This window comes from Bos grunniens, chromosome 26 (assembly GCF_055505025.1).
Source record: "Bos grunniens cultivar Pamir isolate PY7600 chromosome 26, Bosgru_T2T1.0, whole genome shotgun sequence".
In the NCBI taxonomy this organism is placed as follows: domain Eukaryota; kingdom Metazoa; phylum Chordata; class Mammalia; order Artiodactyla; family Bovidae; genus Bos; species Bos grunniens.
In genome coordinates, this window is record NC_141190.1 from 24,638,074 (window position 1) to 24,658,747 (window position 20,674).

The 20,674-nt window shown below is 41.2% G+C and overlaps 1 protein-coding gene across 3 annotated transcripts in view; it reads left to right on the plus strand.

Annotated features, from left to right (window-relative positions):
- Nucleotides 1–14,153: 14,153 nt before the first annotated feature.
- The window catches only part of SLK (STE20 like kinase), a 62,272-nt gene continuing 55,751 nt past the window's right edge, over nt 14,154–20,674 (plus strand). For 2 of the 3 annotated variants that reach the window (XM_086377643.1, XM_086377644.1), the window contains exon 1: nt 14,154–14,955. In XM_086377643.1, the coding sequence (XP_086233769.1) occupies nt 14,806–14,955 (150 nt within the window). In that variant the 5' untranslated portion in view covers nt 14,154–14,805. The remainder of the gene's footprint in view (nt 14,956–20,674) is intronic. The other variant, XM_086377645.1, reaches the window with a different exon arrangement.

Consider the following 20,674-nt stretch of genomic DNA (forward strand, 5'->3'; position numbering starts at 1 on the left):
CAAAGAAGAACATACTTTCAACTGTAAGATGAGTAAGTTCTGAGGATCTAATGTACAGCTTTGTGATTATAGTTATTATTATATCATACACTGCTGCTGCTGCTGCTGCTAAGTCGCTTCAGTCGTGTCCAACTCTGTGCGACCCCATAGACGGCAGCCCACCAGGCCCCCCCCGCTCCCCCCCCGGCCCCATCCCTGGGATTCTTTGGGCAAGAACACTGGAGTGGGTTGCCATTTCCTTCTCCAATGCATGAAATACACTAGAAACTTGCTAAGAGAGTAGATCTTAAATGTTCTTACCACAGACAAGGAAATGGTAATTATGTTACATGATGGTGGTGTTAGCTAGTGCTATGGTGGTAATCATTTTGCAATATGTATATATGTATATACTGGTCATACAGTGGATTTATACAATATGTCAATTATATCTACTACAGCTGGGAATAAGGGAGTTTGAGGGAAGCCAGCTGTGAGACAGAGATAACTGTGCTGCAAGTTTATTACTTGGCATGCACAGTTGTGTTCAGCTCCTGTGAAAGGGAAGGGAAGGAAGCAGGATTGGGCAGGAAGAAGGTGGGCTATGAAATTGTCTCAACAATACTCTCAACTAAGCCTTTTGGAATCTCTGGAGCTGGAGTGGCTCTTCAGAGTTGTCCTGCATTGGAGTGAGAGGGCCAGGTAAGTCTTGATGTACCCTGGCATCAACCCGTCAATGGTAAGCCTGTCATAGGAAGATGTAACCTCGGGAGAGGAAACTCAGTGGCTGAGCCAAATCTGGTCTCCTATCATGCAAAGGAATAAGTCTCCCAGTAATTTTATTTTTGAAATTTATGGCATGCTAGATCTTAGTTTCCTGACCAGGGACTGATTGAACCTGGGCCCCCTGCAGTGGAAGTGTGGAGTCTTAACCACTGGACTGCCAGGGAAGGTCCAGTCTCTTCCTCCTAAAGAAGGAACTGAGTGGTATATTTAACAGCGTTACCGTTGAAAAGAGGAGGGCATGGCAACCCACTCCAGCATTCTTGCCTGGGGAATCCCATGGACAGAGGAGCCTGGAGAGCTACAGTCCTTAGGATTGCAAAGCATTGGATACGACTAAAGCAACTTAGCACACACGCACGCTGTTGCAAAACCCATTTTTTTGCAGGCTCAATAACATTTTGAATTTGTTAGGAAAACGCCACATAGTTAACCCTTTTATAGACAGCTGATCCAGCTAAGAATGGCCCTGGCTTTTGGCTCTTATTCCTCAAACCTCGCCTTCTCATATTAAAATATCAACCAAAACCATATAATTGCTGGTCTTCCTGAGCCCTTAATTTCTCATATTCAGCAAGTTGTAAAAGATGAAATGTCTTCTATATTAGAAGCATCACTTTAAAAAAAAAAAAAACACCAAACTCTGCTTCCACCCACTCATTGCAGTGGTCTTAAATCCTCAGAATATGCTACCTGCCCTTGGGAATTAAGGGAATACTGCAAGCAGCAGCAGCAATGGCACCCCACTCCAGTACTCTTGCCTGGAAAATCCCATGGACGGAGGAGCCTGGTGGGCTGCAGTCCATGGGGTCGCTAGGAGTCGGACATGACTGAGCGACTTCATTTTCACTTTTCACTTTCATGCATTGGAGAAGGAAACGGCAACCCACTCCAGCGTTCTTGCCTGGAGAATCCCAGGGATGAGGGAGCCTGGTGGGCTGCCGTCTGTGGGGTCACACAGAGTCGGACACAACTGAAGCGACTTAGCAGCAGTAGCAGCAGCAGTAGTACACGTAGAAGTAATACTTTGACTACACAGAAACCCTCATTCTTTAACACAAATAATGTTTTATTGAAGCTGAAGAAGCATATCACCTTTCAGTGTTTTTATATTAATAATCAAGCTAGCTTGTTTTGCCTGTTCAATAAAGGGGCGAGTAATTTGAAAGTAATTAAGTTGGCCTGGTTTACAGGAGTGTACCACCTTGTAAATGAGTTTATCTGGAGAATCTGGATGCAATCAAAACATAATGGAACACAACCTCCCTTTGGGAAAGTAAATCATGTGGCTTGAGAGGAAGACAAAGGAAAGCTCTCTTGAAGGGAGCTTGTGCTTCTGAGTTTGTGGGTTTAGCAAGATCGGTTCTGGGGTTGGATGGCAATAATACTGGCTTCAAAGCAGTCTTTATCCTTTAGTAATTCCCTAATCCTTGTTGTTATGTGAACCAGCAAACATCTGAAAGGCAAAGCTGTAGAGTGGAATTAAGATGGTTTCCTGAGGCGGAGAGCTTCAGTGGGAGCAAAGAACTTGCAGGGTTCTGCTGGAAGCCTACATTTTGAGAAATTTAGTGAATGTCAGTTAGAAACAAAACGTTCAATGAATCTCAGGATAATTATCGGTGCTAATCACAGGTATACAAACCACCAAAGTGGCTTCCACATTATAGAAAGAGTCACTAAAAGGGGGAGATCTCTCCCAGGGGTGACACGGAATTGTATGTGTTGGGAGCTTACTGGTTTGGAACTGGAGGCTGGAGGATTTACTTCCAACCATTTACAAAACGCTGAGAAAAACCATGTCTAAAACATTGGTCCACTTCAAAGAACAGAAGGTGTCATTGCCAATGGAGATGATGGATGCATCGAAGCCCGCTCAGGTCGCCCCCGAATGCTACCATTTTTCTTTTCTATAAAAATAAATATTCAGTGAACAAAGTTATCAAAAGACCATTTCTTAACGTTTTGCTTAGGGCCTCTGATTGTGAACTTAGTTGTATAGCTGTATATAAACCGGGGTTTATTATTACTATTACTAAGGAGAAACCCAGGAGTTGCCTTTAAATAAGATACAAGGTCATAATAATTGACTAAAATTACTGATTGATTGGATAACATCATTAAAATGTAATTTTCAGATTCCTGAGGTGTAAAAAGCACAACAAATAGCACATATTTAAAGTGTACAGTCTGGTAAGTTTTGACATATAGATTCACCTATGAATCCATCACCATAATCAAAATAATGAACACACTTATCACCCCCCAACCCTGCGCAAGCTTCCACGTGTCCCTGAGTAATTCCTCTCCTTCCTCATTCTCAACAGCCATTGGCATGATTTTTATCACTATGGTTTAGTTTGCATCTTAGTTTCCATGTACTTTTTTTTTCTTCTCGGTCTGGCTTCTTTCACACTGTTCAGTTTTTGAGATTCGTTCGTGTCATTGTGTGCATCTCATAGTTCATTCCTTTTTGTTGCTAATTAGTATTCCATTGTATGACATGATGGTTAATTTTAGTGTCAACTTGACTGGGCTAAGGGACGTCCAGATAGCGGGTAAATCATCATTTCTGGGTATGTCTGTAGAGGTGTTTCAGAAGAGATTAGCATTTGAATTGGTAGACTGAGTAAAGAAGATCCACCCTCACCAATGCAGGTGGGTATCATCCATCTAATTTAGAGGGTCTGAAAAGTGAAAGTGAAAATCGCTCAGTTGTGTCCGACTCTTTGTGACCCCATGGACTATGCAGTCCGTGGAATTCTCCAGGCCAGAATACTGGAGGGGGTAGCCTTTCCCTTCTCCAGGGGATCTTCCCAACCCAGAGATCGAACCCAGGTCTCCTGCATTGTCTGGATAGAACTATAAGGCAGAGCAAGGGTGAACTCACTCTCTGAGCAAGAACATACAACATGTTAAAATTATTTTGTTTTCTATTAAAAAAACTAATTAAAAAGTAATCATAGCTTTCAACTTTTTTAAAAATTGTAATAGAAGTCAATAGGATTTACCTTTACAATTTGAGTGTTTGCACATTATATGTGAGGCTGTTAGAAAAGGGGATAATTTGGGGTGGGTTGGGAAGAACGGAAACTTCTGCTGCAGCAGGGAGTAGAGGACTGTAGAGAGTAGACTTCTCAGGTGGAGGGACAGTGCATTAAGTCCATAAGAAGAAGGGAGACAGGAGAAATGGAATATAGAATCATAGAACTTGAGGCACAAAATTCTTTAGAGGTCACCCAGTCGAATGTCTCATTTTTGAAAAAAATGTCTGAAATGCCATGGGATAGCACAGAGCCTAAGACAATAGAAAAGATGGAAAGGGAATATGGAATATTCTTGATGTTTAAATGATGACACCTGAGGTCTATGTTAGAGGCCGGTGATACCATTACTTTCTAAATTATCTTTGTTAAAACCAGAAATGCCTTTGGGCTGATAGACTCATAGGCACCCAGCCTGGTTAAAAAAATGTGTGCTGGATTTCAGCCTTCTCCTACCCCTTGGGCAGTGTGCTTTCGTGAGGTGTGCAAAAGCCACACAAGTGTCCTTCCCCAAGCCAAAGAGAAATCTGGGAACCAGCATTTCTAACTTCTTTGGTTTGAGAGGGAGGTGATTAGAGTCAGTGCAGTTTGAACATGAAGGTTCAAACAAAAAATAACTTTTCCAGCAATCAGTCATAGATCGGGGTGGCTAAAACTTGACAGTAAGGCCAGTGGATTGATTTCAAGGCACTGAGGATCTAGGGTAATAGTGGATTAAAGGCAACTGGAGAACTCTATTTGCAGAGGTCAGGTTCCAGCAGAGCATCTGAAAGGCTAAAGAAGGATGATCACAGGTACCTGAGAAACTGGTTAGTATACTATTCTGAATATAACTGTTCAGTCATTCAGTTGTGTCCGAATATTTGCGACCCCATGGACAGCAGCACGCTAGGCTTCCCTGTCCTTCACCATCTCCTGGAGCTTGCTCACACTCATGTCCATTGAATCAGTGATGCCATCCAACCATCTCATCCTTTGTCATTCCCTTCAAATCTTTCCCAGCATTAGGGTCTTTTCCAATAAATTGGCTCTTCACACTAGGTGGCCAAAGTATTGGAGTTTCAGCTTCAGCATCAGTCCTTCCAATAAATATTCAGGACTGGTTTCCTTTAGGATTGATTAACCAATCAATCCTTGTAAGGAGATCAAGGAGATCTCTTGATCTCCTTGCAGTCCAAGGGACTCTCAAGAGTCTTCTCCAACACCATCAATCATCATCTCCAAAAGCATCAATTCTTGGGCACTCAGCTTTCTTTATGGTCCAACTCTCACATCTATACATGACTACTGAAAAAAACAATAGCTTTGAATATACAGATCTCTGTCAGCAAAGTTATGTCTCTGCTTTTTAATATGCCGTCTGGGTTTGTCATAACTTTTCTCCCAAGGAGAAAATGTCTTTTAATTTCATGGCTGCAGTTATCATCCACAGTGATTTCGGAGCCCAAGAATATAGTCTGTCACTGTTTTCATTGTTTCCCCAACTATTTGCCATGAAGTGATGGGACTGGATGCCATGATCTTAGTTTTTTGAATGTTGAGTTTTAAGCCAACTGACACTTTTAAGGCAGCTCCCCTCTTTCATCCTCAGCAAGAGGTTCTTTAGTTCCTCTTAGCTTTCTGCCATAAGGGTGGTATCATCTGCATATCTGAGGTTATTGGTATTTCTCCTTGAATCTTGATTCCATCTTGTGCTTCTTCCAGCCCAGCATTTTGCATGATGTACTCTGCATATAAGTTAAATAAGCAAGGTGACAATGTACAGCCTTGATGTATTCCTTTCCCAATTTTGAACCAGTCCTTTGTTCCATGTCTGGTTCTAACTGTTGTTTCTTGACCTGCATACAGGTTTCTCAGGAGGTAGGTAAGGTGATGTGGTATTCCTATGTCTTTAAGAATTTTCAGTTTGTTGTGATCCTCATAATAAGCAGAAGTAGATGTTTTTCTGAAATTCCCTTGCTTTTTCTATGATCCAATGGATGTTGGCAATTTGATCTCTGGTTCCTCTGCCTTTTCTAAATCCAGCTTGAACATCTGGAAATTCTCAGTTCATGTACTGTTAAAGACTAGCTTCGAGGATTTTGAGCATGACCTTGGCTAGCATGTGAAATGAGTGCAATTGTGTGGTAGTTTGAACATTCTTTGTCATTGGGATTGGAACGAAAACTGACCTTTTACAGTCCTGTGGCCACTGCTGAATTTTCCAAATTTGCTGGCATATTGAGTGCAGCACTTTTAACAGCATCATCTTTTAGGATTTGAAATAGCTCAGCTGGAATTCCATCACCTCCACTAGCTTTGTTTACAGTGATGCTTCCTAAGCCCCACTTGACTTTGCACTCCAGGATGTCTGGCTCTAGGGGAGTGATCACACTATTGTGGTTATCCAGGTCATTAAGATCTTTTTTGTGTAGTTCTGTGCATTCTTGCCACCTCTTCTTAATATCTTCTGCTTCTGTTAGGTCTATAATGTTTCTGTCCTTTATTGGGCCCATCTTTGCATGAAATGTTCCCTTGGAATCTCTAATTTTCTTGAAGAGATCTTTAGTCTTTCCCATCCTACTGTTTGCCTCCATTTCTTTGCACTGATCACTGAGGGAGGCTTTCTTATCTCTCCTTGCTATTCTTTGGTACTCTGCATTCAGTTGGGTATATCTTTCCTTTTCTCCTTTGCCTTTTGCTTCTCTTCCTTTCTCAGCTCTATTTGTAAGGCCTTCTCAGACAACTATTTTGCCTTTTTGCATTTCTTTTTCTTGGGGATGGTTTTGATCACTGCCTCCTGTACAGTGTTATGAACCTCTGTCCATAGTTCTTCAGGCACTCTGTCTATCAGATCTAATCCCTGAATCTATTTGTCACTTTCACTGTATAATTGTAAGGGATTTGATTTAGGTCATATTTGAATGGCCTAGTGGTTTTCCCCACTTTCTTCAGTTTAACTCTGATCTGAGCCACAGTCAGCTCCCAGTTTTGTTTTTGCTGACTGTATAGAGCTTCTCCATCTTTGGCTATGATACTCTTTTTATAGGGTTGTAGTACTCTTTTTTTTAAAGTAAAATTCTGAATTATTTAACATTGATACAGTTATAGATTGCTGCTTAAGAAACTTTTCTGAAATGTAGTCACTTAAAGGAGTTGTTTATGTAGCTCATGAATCTGCAATTTGGGCAGGGCTCAGTGGGGAAGACTTGGTTCTTCTCCATTGGATGTCAGCTGGGGTAGTTTGAATAACGTCAGGAGGATCTACTTTAAGATGGTTCACTAGCATGGCTGGCACGTTGATGCTGGCTGTCAGGTGGAGCTCAACAAGGACTGACAGCCTGGGGCCTCTCTTTCCTTCCATATAGTTCCCTCCACATGGGCCTCTCCATGGGTTGTTTTGGGCTTCCTCAGAGTATGGTGGCCGGGTTCCAAGAGTGAGCATTCCAAATGGCAGGAAGTAGAAACTGCCAATTTCTTAAAGTCTGGGTCTGGAAATTTGCATAGTGTCACTTCTGCTGTATTATATTAGGTAAGCAGTCACAGATCTAAGATTCAAGGGGATGAAATGTTGATCCTTCACCTCTTGGTGGGAGGAGTTTCAAAAAATGTAGTGGGTGTATGTTAAAATTATACAGGTAGAAAAATGCACCAACCGTAAGGGCAGAGTTAAGAGAATTTTTTTGAGTTAAGAGAAATTTTGCATAATAAGTGTATCCATGTAATCAGTAAGCAGAAGTCACCCTCTACTCACCCCCATACACTGTCCTCTTCCACTCACTACTCTCTCAAAGGCAATCAACATCCAGGACTCTAATATTAAAGATTAGTTCAGTGTTTCTCAACCTCGGCTGGATAATTCCCTGTTAGGGGTGAAATGGGGAACTGTCCAGTTCATTGCAGAATGTTCAGCAACATCTTTGGCCTCTACCTACTAGGTGCTAGGAACACCCCATCCCCTTATCGTGACAACTAAAATGTCTGTAAAAATTGCCAAATATCTGGGTGGGGGGCAAGTGAGATCACCCCTAGACCCTAGTTAAGAATCACTGGGTTAAAGATATTATCTCTTCTTTATTATTTGTCTAAATCCCACTTAATCATCGAGAACATAAGTTCTAAGAGGCTTCATGTTTTTATTTTTTTATTATTATTAATTCTGTTTTGCTTTCAACTGATTCCTCAGTCCCTAGAATACTGCTTGGAGTATAACAGAAAATAGAGACTATGTACTGGATGAAGGAGTGAATGAAAGATAGCAATTCTGAATAGGGATTTAAAGACTCAACTCTACATATGTTTATGCAGCTAAACCTTCAGTCACACATAATTTGTTCATTTTTGTTAGAGATGCCATTTTGTGAAGTTCCCATGGATAAAAAGTCGAGAATATATATGCTTGTAATAAAAATCTATATTGGTTAATTTCTTCCTGCAGCAACAAAAAATATGGGTCACAGGAATAGACAAAAATTATAATCACCCAGACAAACAGGCAGCATCTCATGATAGTGTTAATGATTTACTGTAATAGGCCACAAAATGTGGTTTGTAATTGCAGTGATGGCTTTGTGAAACAGGAATGTGCAATAACAAAGTTTTCTTTAAAACCTGGGGTGAGGTACTAGGTTCTAAAAGATTAGAAGAGGAAGAGGAAGAAATGCGAGATGGTAACAAGGGGGTGGTAAGTTATTTCTTTACAGGAAAAACCTAAAAATTTCTTTTGGAAGACAGCCACTGACATTATTCTGAAAACATACCTTCTTCCCTCCAGCATGTGACAGTGTGACGTCTTACTAGGTAAATTTCTTAAAGGTTATCCCAAGAAGAGATTTCAGAGAGATTCTCAATGACTTTTGGCAGACATGCCCTTCTTTTTAAAATTCCTAACTGCATTTATTTACTCTTCAGTCAAAATTGTGTCAGAAAAATGGACACAATTACTAGTATACAAGGCAACTGAAGTTAGGGGTTTCATGAAAACAGAAGTTTGTAGTTGAGAAGGCTCTTAAAGATCATATGATCATTCTGAAGAGGCAAACTATAATACTGCACAATTTTGAATACCTTGGGTGTTATCCTGCTTTCTGGGTCATTCTGAATTATTTTATCTCCTTGAAGCCACCCTCTGTTAAAAGTGAAACTTGTGTAATCCTCAGGGTGTAGGGTAGTGACTTGCCCAAAGAACTGGTTAATCACAGGAGAAGTATTATTTTAAATATATTTTACTTTTATTTATTTATTATTTATTTGGCTACACCAGGTCTTAGCTGGGACATGCAAAATCTTTAGTTGTGGCATGTGGGGTCTAGTTCCTTGACCAGAGATTGAACCGCCACTGAAACACCAGGGAAATTCCAGGACGAGTAATTTTGAGCCAGTCCTCAGAAGAATCCCACCCAACATATATCTTATGTAGCAAAGATAGAAGAAATGTAATACATAAAAGCATAAAGCAATAGATGAGCACAAATACTTCTATCATCAACCTTACAGGCTTGACTGACTTCACAGGCTTTGTTGCCTGAATAATGTGGCTAGTTAACGTCTGAATGAAATAAATTTGATATGGATCATTCAAATCCTTAAAGTTCAAAAGATGTTACGCTGTCTAGATTTTTACATTGGAATTTGAATACCACTTGTAAAAGAAGTACGTCTGTATAGTGGGTTTTTTTTTTTAATTTCCTAAAGATCTGAATATGTTAAGACTTGTTACGCTGTGAAATGCTTATGAGTCATTTCAGCAGAAGTGGTTAGGGATGAGGAAAGGGTGGGAGTGTAAGTGTAACAGTTCTGTATGAGGCAGAAAGGGAGATGAAGGAGAAGGGAGGATATTTTTGGATTCCCTTTTTGAATAAAAAATAGCTTAAATCAGGTAATTTGTTTACTTTTAAAACAGGAAAAAAATGACCAAAAATCTGGTTTGGATTTTCGTGAATGACACACAAACTCTATTTCAGGAGAATAATTGTCATAACTGCAGTTTGCTTTCTTAAAATATCTGAAAAAATTCCTTCCTAAACTGTAACTCCACAAGGATAGAAAAACATATTTATACCACAGGGTACTTGTACACAAAAGGTATTTGCTCCTTCCATGTAACTTCTACAGCAATATTTAAAGAACTTGGCAAATTTACTGCTTAAATTAGAAAAAAGGAAGGGAAAAGGAATTGACATGTAGTTTGCTTTCACTAGGTATAAAGTTCTTTTATTTTCATTCCTTATCTGACAAAAATATATAGAATATGACAGACACATTGGGCTAGATGCAGGGGGTGTAAGGATGAGCAAGACACAGTCCCTGCCCTCCAAGTGTTTTCAGTCTAGAGGGAGAAACATACACATACCTTTAGAGATACATGCTCACACACACAAACACACGTATCCCTATACACAACATATACACATTCACACACAAACATACCCAGCACCCATACACTTTCACACACGCATACACATTTATATGTAAAAATATACACACACACACAAAGTTTGGGAGCTCACAAAGTGGAGACCATGAGTAGAGGATGCTTTCAAGTTACAAAGGGAAGGAGAAAGAAATAGCAGAGACAACAATCCTGTGAGACAGCTGTTACAGAGGCTCAGTAAGGATGAGGACAGAGTCACAGTGGAGTTGTTAAACGCTAAGGAATTGGTTTACTGAGATCTGCATTCAAGTTCGAGTCTTGCATTACTACCTTTGAGGCCATGACCATGCTATTTATATTTAATGGTGTCTCAGTTTTCCTCACTTGTACGTGGGAGCTATCACAGAACCTACCTCACAGGGTTGATATGAGGTTTAAATGAGATGATGCATGGAAACCACACAGCGCAGTGTCCAGCATGTAGTAAGCACTCCACATATATTCAGTTTCTAATTTTCAGTGGTATCCCTGCTGTTATCAGTGAAGATTAGTGATCTGATAAATTGTGAAAATAGTTCTCCTCTTACCAATCTGTTAGTGAGTGTTAGTGACAAAACATTGGGTATTAAATGAATATTATATATATATTTTTTCCATGTGGTCACTGTTTAAGCTTAATTTTTAAAGGAATAAAAATTCAAGGGAGCCAAATTATTTTTTACAGATAACACAAACATCTAGATATTACGGGAATCCTAGTCATTACTGGGAAAATTGGAATCTGTCTAAATATCGTCTCACTTGGCATTATTAAATAATTTCTGTGGGTGTAGCTCCATGGAAAAGCTATAAAAGCTATTATTAACTCTCCATGATCATTTCACCAAAGTATATTAGTGAGGTTCTTGATCATCTCATTTATACAATAATGACAATGTCATTTGATATTATTCATTGATATGATGAAGCAATTTATAAAATATGAGGTAAAAGTGGCCAGTATATACCTGAAAAGGCTACATCACCAATAATCAGAGAAATGTCAATAAGAGATAATTTTGGACTATCTTGGCAAAGATTAAAAAGACGGATTGGTGCTATTGAGAGTCTGGTAAAACTGACAGTCTCATACATAGATTGTTAGTAGGAAGAGAGAGCAGCACTCTACAATCTTTCTGGAGGCCAATTTGGCAACAGGTAAAAGCACTTTAAATTATGTTCTTTGAGTCAGCAGTTCCACTTCTTGAACTTTCTCTTAAAGAAATATAATCAGACAAATACACAAAGATGCTTGTATATGCATGCTCACTGCAGCGTTGTTTGTAATGACAAAAAACTGGAAACCACCTAAATGCCTGCCAATGGAGAAATGCTTCAATAAATGATGGTACAGCTATATATACTGGGATTCTATGTCCCTATTAAAAAGGATTAGATATATCTATTTGTGCTGGCATAGAAAGATGTCCATGATCCATATCAGATGTCATTTTATATTAAAAATCATATGCACAGAAAATAATTTGGTCATATTTTTTTGGTCATACATCTATAACTTTTTAAAAGTAGTTTAGTTTTGGTATAATTCCTTTCTCTAGGGGATCTTCCCAACCCAGGGATCAAACTTAGTTCTCCTGGATTGTAGGCAGATTCTTTACCATCTGAACCACCAGGGAAGCCCCAAATTCACCCACTGTAAGTCTACAATCCAATGATTCTTGGTAAATGCCTATAGTTTTGCAATCATTACCACAATCCAGTTTTAGAACCTTTTTATTACCACTCAAAGTTCCCTCCTGCTCATAAGGTTTTAACTCTTAACATGGTTAGGTTGGGGGTGAAGTTGGGTAGGGTGAAGTCAAGAGGGGAGAATTATAGACAGCTTCCTAGTTTATCATTTCTGTATCATTTGAATTAATTTACAACAAGAATATGCTATCTTTTAATTGAGAAAATGGTAAAGGTTTTTCTATTTTGAAAAGAACAAAACAAGGAAAGACATATCCTTGGACCCAAATCTACTTCTTATAATTTATCCTAAGGAAATAATCAAATATGTGGAAAAGGATCTGTGAACAAAGATATTTATCAATGTTTTATCTGAAACAGAGAAAAGTTGGTATGTAATCTACTAAATATCTCATGATGGAAGAAAACACTAATCACTGAAATATGAAAAGCACAAGTTTCAAATCTTTATAGGCAGTATAATTTTATCCATGTAAAAAAAATTAATGTACAGCCAGAAAGTTCTGTTTGGAAATATGATGAAGTCTTGCCAATGGTTATCTCTAAATGGTAGAACTATAACACTTTTAATTTTTTTGTGTATTTCTTCATTTTCCACAATGAGCACATATTATCTTTTCATGTAAGCCACCTACATAAATGATAGCAATTGAAAATAGATTAATTATGGCATTGTTTTCACAGGTGTTTATGCTTGTCAAAACACAAAAGTATATAGTTTAATTTTATTTATTCCTTACAACGACTTATTTTTTAGTTTTAATTTTTATTAAAATATAGTTGATTTACAATGTTATTTTCAGGTGTACAGTGAAGTGATTCAGGTATACGTATATATATTATATATACATGTTCGTTTTTATTCTTTTCCATTATAGGTTATAAGACTATCAAAAAATATAGTCTTGAGAAACAAAATCACCATATTCCTCTTACTGGAAGCCGGGTTTTGTTATGTCACTTTGGGATTGGACGGCAAAATGATTTGGTAGGGTTGCTGCTGCTGCGGCTGCTAAGTCGCTTCGGTCGTGTAGGACTCTGTGCGACCCCAGAGATGGCAGCCCACCAGGCTTCCCTGTCCCTGGGATTCTCCAGGCAAGAACACTGGAGTGGGTTGCCATTTCCTTCTCCAATGCGTGAAAGTGAAAAGTGAAAGTGAAGTCGCTCAGTCGTGTCCGACTCTTCGCGACCCCATGGACTGCAGCCTACCGGGCTCCTCCGTCCATGGGATTTTCTAGGCAAAAGTACAGGAGTGGGGTGCCATTGCCTTCTCCGTTGGTAGGGTTACATAGCAATATGTCTTCTGCTCCAGATAACATTCATTCATTCATTCATTCACGAGACCGGCTTACCTGTCATATGCCAGGAATGTTGGTATAGTACCTGGATATCATGACGACTAATTAGCGACTGCCTTGAAAGCGCTCTCTTCTGAGGACGGGAAGGCACCACCTGACAGATCCTAGCCAGCGCCCACAGTAGGCAGTCTTCCACTAGTGCTGTACAAGGGGGCAGGAGACAGGTCAGGTAGTGAAGGCCTTAGTTGGCGGTTCAGATGGAGTCATGAAGGGTGATACCAGGATGATGGCTATGGAAGTGGCCAGAAGACAGATTAGCCTCAGAAGAATGCCCTAGTCATCACTTAAGAAGTCGGCTTAACTTTTCTATATTTATGTCTATTTTACGTGCACATTTTTAATAACAGCCAGAACTGAAATTGAGCATTTACCAGCGCAGGCACAGTGCATAGGGATTTTTTCCATTGCCTTTACTCCTCGCCACAATCCCCAGATCGGGACTTTAAGGACCTTGACTTCATCATGAAGAAACTGAGGCTCGGAGAGGTTACCCGCCCAGGGTCAGAGAGCTGATAAATTCTGGATCCTAAGCAAACAGCCATTGCATATTCTTCCCTCTCACTCTATTCTGGGGCTCGTTTGAGAGCGAAAAAGTCCAGATCCGGGCAGCTCAGCTTTCACTCTTTACACATTTTCCCAGATCCAGAATGGAGGCAAAATCCGCTAGCACAACCAAGAGGGTCGTGCGCAAAGGGCAACTCCGTCAAAGCCGTGGACTGACAAGGATTTGGGGCTTGGAGGGCAAACCCCGGGGAGCCATCAACCCGCTGCCGGCTCTACGATCCACCTCGCACCCGGCGTAGGGCGCCAGCAAGCCTCTTCGGGCAGCCAGCTTGCGGGACTCAACGCGCGTGCGCGGCGCTAGAGGTGCCACCCCCGCGCGAGCGCGCGGAGAGCGGAGCGCGCGGCCGGGGGAGCCGGCGGGCGCGCTGCGGCGTCGGCGTTGGTGCGCGCTCCAGGCAGAGGCTGCGTGGGCTCGGGAGGGAGCGAGGCGGCGGCGGCTGCGCCCCAGAGCCCAGGGGACGCGCGGGCCTCGAGCCGCGGGAGCTGACTGCTGCAGAGGAGACCCGGGGTTTCCGGCCCGGGGCAGGAGAGCTCGGCCAGCCGACTGCTCGCCTCAGAGCCGCCAGCTGCGTCCCTAGCCCGGAGTAGCCGCCGCCCCTGGAGACTCGCTTTGACAAGGGCCTAACCGCCGCGGCCGCTGGCGTCCGGACCGCTCGGACCCGTCGGGCCGGGCCGGGTGGGGACGAGCGTCGGGGCAGGTGCCGCCCCACAAGGGCCGGCCGGGGGCCAGGCGTTTAGCCGTGCAGCTCGCGGGCCGGGCTCGGCGGAGGGGCCGCCGCGCAGCGCCCCCACCCCGTGGGCCGGAGGGGGAGTCGCGCCCCGCCTTCCCCCGGGACCGCCTGGCCGGAGCGGCGGGAGCCCGAACTGCCCGCGCCCGCCGCCGCCGCCCGCCGGGCTCGCGCGGGAGACGAGGGAGGAGAAACTTTGCCTCTTATTGTTTTTGATCCTTAAGTGTGAGGAACTCCGTTGGGGAGGAAAAATGTCCTTCTTCAATTTCCGTAAGATCTTCAAGTTGGGGAGCGATAAGAAGAAGAAGCAGTACGAACATGTGAAGAGGGACCTGAACCCGGAGGAGTTTTGGGAAATTATAGGAGAATTGGGCGACGGAGCCTTTGGCAAAGTGTACAAGGTAAGAGGGAGAAAAGGGAAGTTACACTTGAGAGATCAAACAGCCAGCGGCCGGGAGTGGCACGAGGATTTCTCGCTCTCGCGTCCCGTTCCTGTCTTTGGGACCTTCTTTTGACTTCGTAAACGTACGTTGAAACTTTATTTAGGTTACCATCCGAGGAGTAGCTAAGACGTAGGGTTTAAGGTTGAACAAAATAGGGCCTGGATGTAGTTTAAAGAATGGTTGCCAAAGAGAGGCAAGGGATACAGTCTACTCTGTTAAAGGTTAAAGGAAATGAGGGTGTTCTTTCATTAAAAGGAGGGGTCTGTCTGGTTTAGCCCTCAAATGTTTTCATATCAGAAACTCATTATAGTTTAAAGTGGATTTCTATTTTTCTGTGAAGCTGTTTGCATTCATATATATGCTTATACTAAAATAGTTCCCTTTTGGGGTCCAGGGTATGTATTTGGTTGTATCTATAGCTTATACATAACCAGTCTCTTGGGATGAGAGCAAAGCGATTGCTACTTGCAGACTATTCTTGAGTTGGTTGCTTGACAGCATACTGTAAAATGGAATGTAATTTCTGATAGAAAATTTCCAGAAGGAAAGATACTAGTTTCTAAATATAATAAGCACTGACTAGAAATCCATTCCAGGGCTTAAGAAATTAAAAAACACACCCCCCCAATATATATACACACAAATATTTTTTATACCTAGATATTCATCTCAGTAGAAGGAAGTTTGCTGTTTTAGTCTGAGGGCATTTGTGTTAAATGTTTACTATCCTGTAAGGAGTATACGAATGATGTCATTGGAATATTTTCATCTGAAGGGTGAGGTTTTTATGAGACAGTTTTTAAGGGGAAGGACCCACAGGGTTGCCTAGATGTGAAGTATAAATAACTTATGTTTAACTTACACTAATTTGGCCCCCACAAAAGTCCTGGGAGACATGCAGGTCACTAGTATCTCCATTTCATAGATGAGGATGCTGAGACACAGAAATTGTTCACATTCACACCAGTCACAGCCTAGATTTGAACTCAGCTCTTCTGACCCTGTGTTTATGATTACTGCTTTTTTTTTTTTTTAACTTAAACCTCTGGTGGTAGAAGTGATATCATTTTCCCTTCTTTCTAAGCACCATCCCACCCTGCCTTTACACTGGCTCTGACACATCTCAAAGCCCCGCCTTCTTAGTCTGAAATGTCTACTCTCTTCTGTGTGCTTTCAAAACACGTTGTTCACATTGCTACTATGGCACTATTAACACACATGTTAATGTATTTATGCTATTATGATAAGACCAGGGGCCAAATTCTGATATACATTTGGGTTAATTCTATTGCCTTAGCACATAGTGCATTTCTCTTTCTATTTGTTGAAATGAAAGAATGTGTGTTACCTGCTTGTGAGTGCTGCTGATGCTCTTGTGTGCTGTGAAAGTTGGCAGAGTAAACTTCAGTACCTAATGTGGAGGGTGTGGATTTCAACAAGAGCTTACAGTATAGAAGTGTGGTGCTGCTGCTGCTGCTAAGTCGCTTCAGTCGTGTCCGACTCCGTGCGACCCCATAAACGGCAGCCCACCAGGCTCCCCTGTCCCTGGGATTCTCCAGGCAAGAACACTGGAGTGGGCTGCCATTTCCTTAGAAGTGTGGTAGACAGGGCTTTTAGTGCAGTGGGAAGATGCTTCTGGGAGTTAAGAATTGTGTTTTATTGCTGGTTGTTGCAAACAAGCTTTGAGATCTTGGACAGGACACTTAATGTCTCTGGACCTCCTTTTTCTTAGCTGGAAAATCATAGATTTCCCTAAATGTTTAGATTCCTTTACCCATTAATGTTGTGTGAGTATGCAGTTATCTAGGAAAGGCAGTAATAAATCCTCGAGGTATCTGGGATCTGGTAGTTAGAAGGCAGTAGGTGATTATGGGCAGTTTTCATGGTATAAATGTTCTATTGAATAGAAACAGTGTAGTATTAAGATACTGGCTCTGGAGTTGGACTGTATCTTGGCTCCCTCAATAGCAACCTCTGACGTTGGGTAAGTTACTTAATCATTCCATGTCTCGTTTTTCTCATCAGTAAAACTTACTCCTCAGTATGTGAGAATTAAAGGAAATAATAAATGTAAGAGACGAAAAAGGGCTCAGGAAATGGCAGAAAATTACTGTCGTTATATTTAGAGCTTGAAAGCGAAATATGGGATGGGACAGAAAAAGGGACCTAGGAAGATAGTAAAACCATTTTCTGGCACAGGCAGATTGTGTTGACATGCTAATACTCTGTGATTTAATTCTTTCATGACATTGCAAAGTGAATATGTCTTCCTATAGTGAGATACCTATTGAAAATTTTCTGAAAAATAAGAGCTTTACTCCATGTAGTTTAACACTGTAAGACTGTGTCAAGGATAATTTTTGTGGGCTTGGTGTATATTTTAGTGTGATATTTGAAGAATGGGAGTTCTTTGCATCTTCTGTTTTTGTCTCACTATTTTATGCTTCCAAGGAGTAAGCTGGGAGCTTTTTAAAACAGAAAATTTAAAATTTAAACTTATCTCACTTGTTACGTCTTTTTCATAACCTCTTTTCCTGTCCAAGATTCCCTAGAACATTTAAAAATTTATAAACTTCCTTCCGTGTAGGAGAAAAAGCAATCAAACCTTACAATAGTATGTATAGTGTGCAACAGAAAGCTGTTTCTGAAGTTGATTCCAACTCTCATATGCTTATAACTGTTTACAAAGATTAATTTCTAAATAGGCAATTGTCTCGTGTATCTAGTTTGTTTGAAACATTTTTTCATCATATAGTTGTATTCTTTCCACTTAGTCCTGCACTACATAGCTCTGTAACAGTTACTGTCTTGCTTGAAAGAGCTTCCTGATTTTAAATTTATTTTCTCTTTTTTTAATAGTATTATTTGACATATAAATGAAGATATGTAATATCCCTCACTTTTTTTTACATTTGGAATTCTGTTGCCTTTAACAGAAAAAAAAGAAGGAATGCCATAAAATGATCTGTTGAATTGAAGCTGGGTTACTGACTTGCGCTGGATGAAAAGTGATTCATTTTATGACCCAGATGGGCATGCGCCTTTTTAAAAAATAGTGAAACATATAATCATTATATTGAAAAGTACAACACATAGATGTACATTTAGCAAACAGTAATAAAGTGAACTCAATATTAACAACCGTCAGAGTAAAGGAATTCTGCCAGTGTTCTAGAATCCTTTTCACCTTTCTGAATAGATTCTGCTCTCCCACTAAAGGAAACCACTATCCTGTCTGTAAGTTATTCATTTCTTTGCTTTCCTTATACTTTACTACCTAGCAGTGTATAACCAAGCATCATAACTTTTGTGTGTACTGAGTGTATTTGGTGTCTTACCTCTTTCAGAATAGCTTTAGGTTTGTGAGATTTGTCTTTCTTATCACTAGAGCTATAGTTAATTTTAATTGTTGCATAGAATCCCAATATATGATTATATCACCAGTTATTTACCATTGTCCTCTTGGCTATATCAGTTGTTTTCAGTTTTTGGCTTTTATACTGGTGCATGTATGCATGAATTTCACCAAGACTTAACTTAGAAGTAGAATTGCTAGGTTATAGGGTAGTGTATCTTTAATTTTACTAGACTATACCGGTTTACACTCCCACCAGCATCCTATGAGAATTTTCCTTACTCTGCATTCTCTCCACCATTTGATATTGTTGGAATTTTTTAGTTTTGACAATCTGATGTTTTATTTTGCACTGTGGTTTTAATTCATCTTTTCTCTGACTACTACTAAGTGTTTCTTTGCATAGGATTGTTAGTAACTTGGATTTCTTCTTTTGTGTTCAGTGTCCTGTTCATGTTTCTCTTGGATGTCTTTTTCTTGTTTGTTTGTTGTGTGTTCTGGATTTTATCCATTTGCTGATTATGGCTATTGCAGATACATTCTTCTTCTGTGCCCATCTTTTCATTTTCTTTATGGTGTCTTTTATGAACAAGAAATTCTTGATTTTAACATACTTCATTTTGTCTGTTTTTTTCTTTTTCAGTTAATGCTTTCTGTATTGTATTTGAGAAATGCTTTCCTGGGGCGCCCTTGCAGTTGTTGGATGGGATGCTGCCTGATTCATGAATCACCTAATAAAGCCGATTCGATTTTTGAATTCAAAAAAAAGGCGAGAAAAGTTTTCCTAACCTTAGATCATGGAGATAAACCGCTATCTTATCTTCTAAGAGCTTTTATGATTTAGCCTTTAACATTTATGTCTACAACCCACTTAGTGAAGATTTTTGCAGATAGTGTGAGGCCGGGGGTCCAATTTCCTTGTTTTCTACAGTGGGCACACACTTGTCCCATGGCTCGTCATTGGGGGAGACTGTTCCTCACTGCTCTGTAGCATGTGTCTGTTTCTGGGGTTTCTAGTCTCTTCATTGATCTGTTTGTCTGTTCCTTTATCGGTTTTCCACTGTCTTAATTAGGGAAGCATCAAAACAAATCTCTGCTAGAGAAAGACTTCCTTTTCCTCTTCTTCAGCAATGTCTAGTATATTCTTGGCCATTAGGGCTTTCATGTACATTTTAGAATTAGCCTAACTGAGTTACACAAAGGGCTTCCCATGTGGCTCAGTGGTAAAGAATCCTCCTGCCAATGGCACCCTACTCCAGTACTTTTGCCTGGAAAATCCCATGGATGGAGGAGCCTGGTAGGCTGCAGTCCATGAGGTCGCTAGAGTCGGACACGACTGAGCGACTTCCCTTTTACTTTTCACTTTCATGCATTGGAGAAGGAAATGGCAACCCACTCCAGTGTTCTTGCCTGGAGAATCCCAGGGACAGGGAAGCCTGGTGGGCTGCCGTCTCTGGGGTCGCACAGAGTCGGACACGACTGAAGCGACTTAGCAGCAGCAGCAGCAGCCAATGCAGGAGACACAGGAGATGTGAGTTTGATCACTGGGTCGAGAAGATCCCCTGGAGAAGGAAATGGCAACCCACTCTAGTATTCTTGCCTGGGAAATCCTGTGGACAGAGGAGCCTGATGAGCTACAGTCCGTGGGGTTGCAAAGAGTCAGACACGACTAAGTGACAGAGCCTGCACACACGCATGCACAAGTTACACAGAAAACCTGCTGTGCTTTTTTGAAGGAGTTTTATTGAATTTATAGATTAACTTTGTAAAAAATAACATCTCCATCATACTTGGTCTTTCCATCTATGCATCTGTTTTATTTCTAGATCTTTTTAAAAAATATCTGTCAATCAGATCAGGTCAGATCAGATCAGTCGCTCAGTCATGTCCGACTCTTTTGCGACCCCATGAATCGCAGCACGCCAGGCCTCCCTGTCCATCACCAACTCCCGGGGTTCACTGAGACTAACGTCCATCTAGTCAGTGATGCCATCCAGCCATCTCATCCTCTGTCGTCCCCTTCTCCTCCTGCCCCCAATCCCTCCCAGCATCAGAGTCTTTTCCAATGAGTCAACTCTTCGCATGAGGTGGCCAAAGTACTGGAGTTTCAGCTTTAGCATCATTCCTTCCAAAGAAATCCCAGGGCTGATCTCCTTCAAAATGGGCTGGTTGGATCTCCTTGCAGTCCAAGGGACTCTCAAGAGTCTTCTCCAACACCACAGTTCAAAAGCATCAATTCTTCGGCACTCAGCCTTCTTCACAGTCCAACTCTCACATCCATACATGACCACAGGATAAACCATAGCCTTGACTAGACGAACC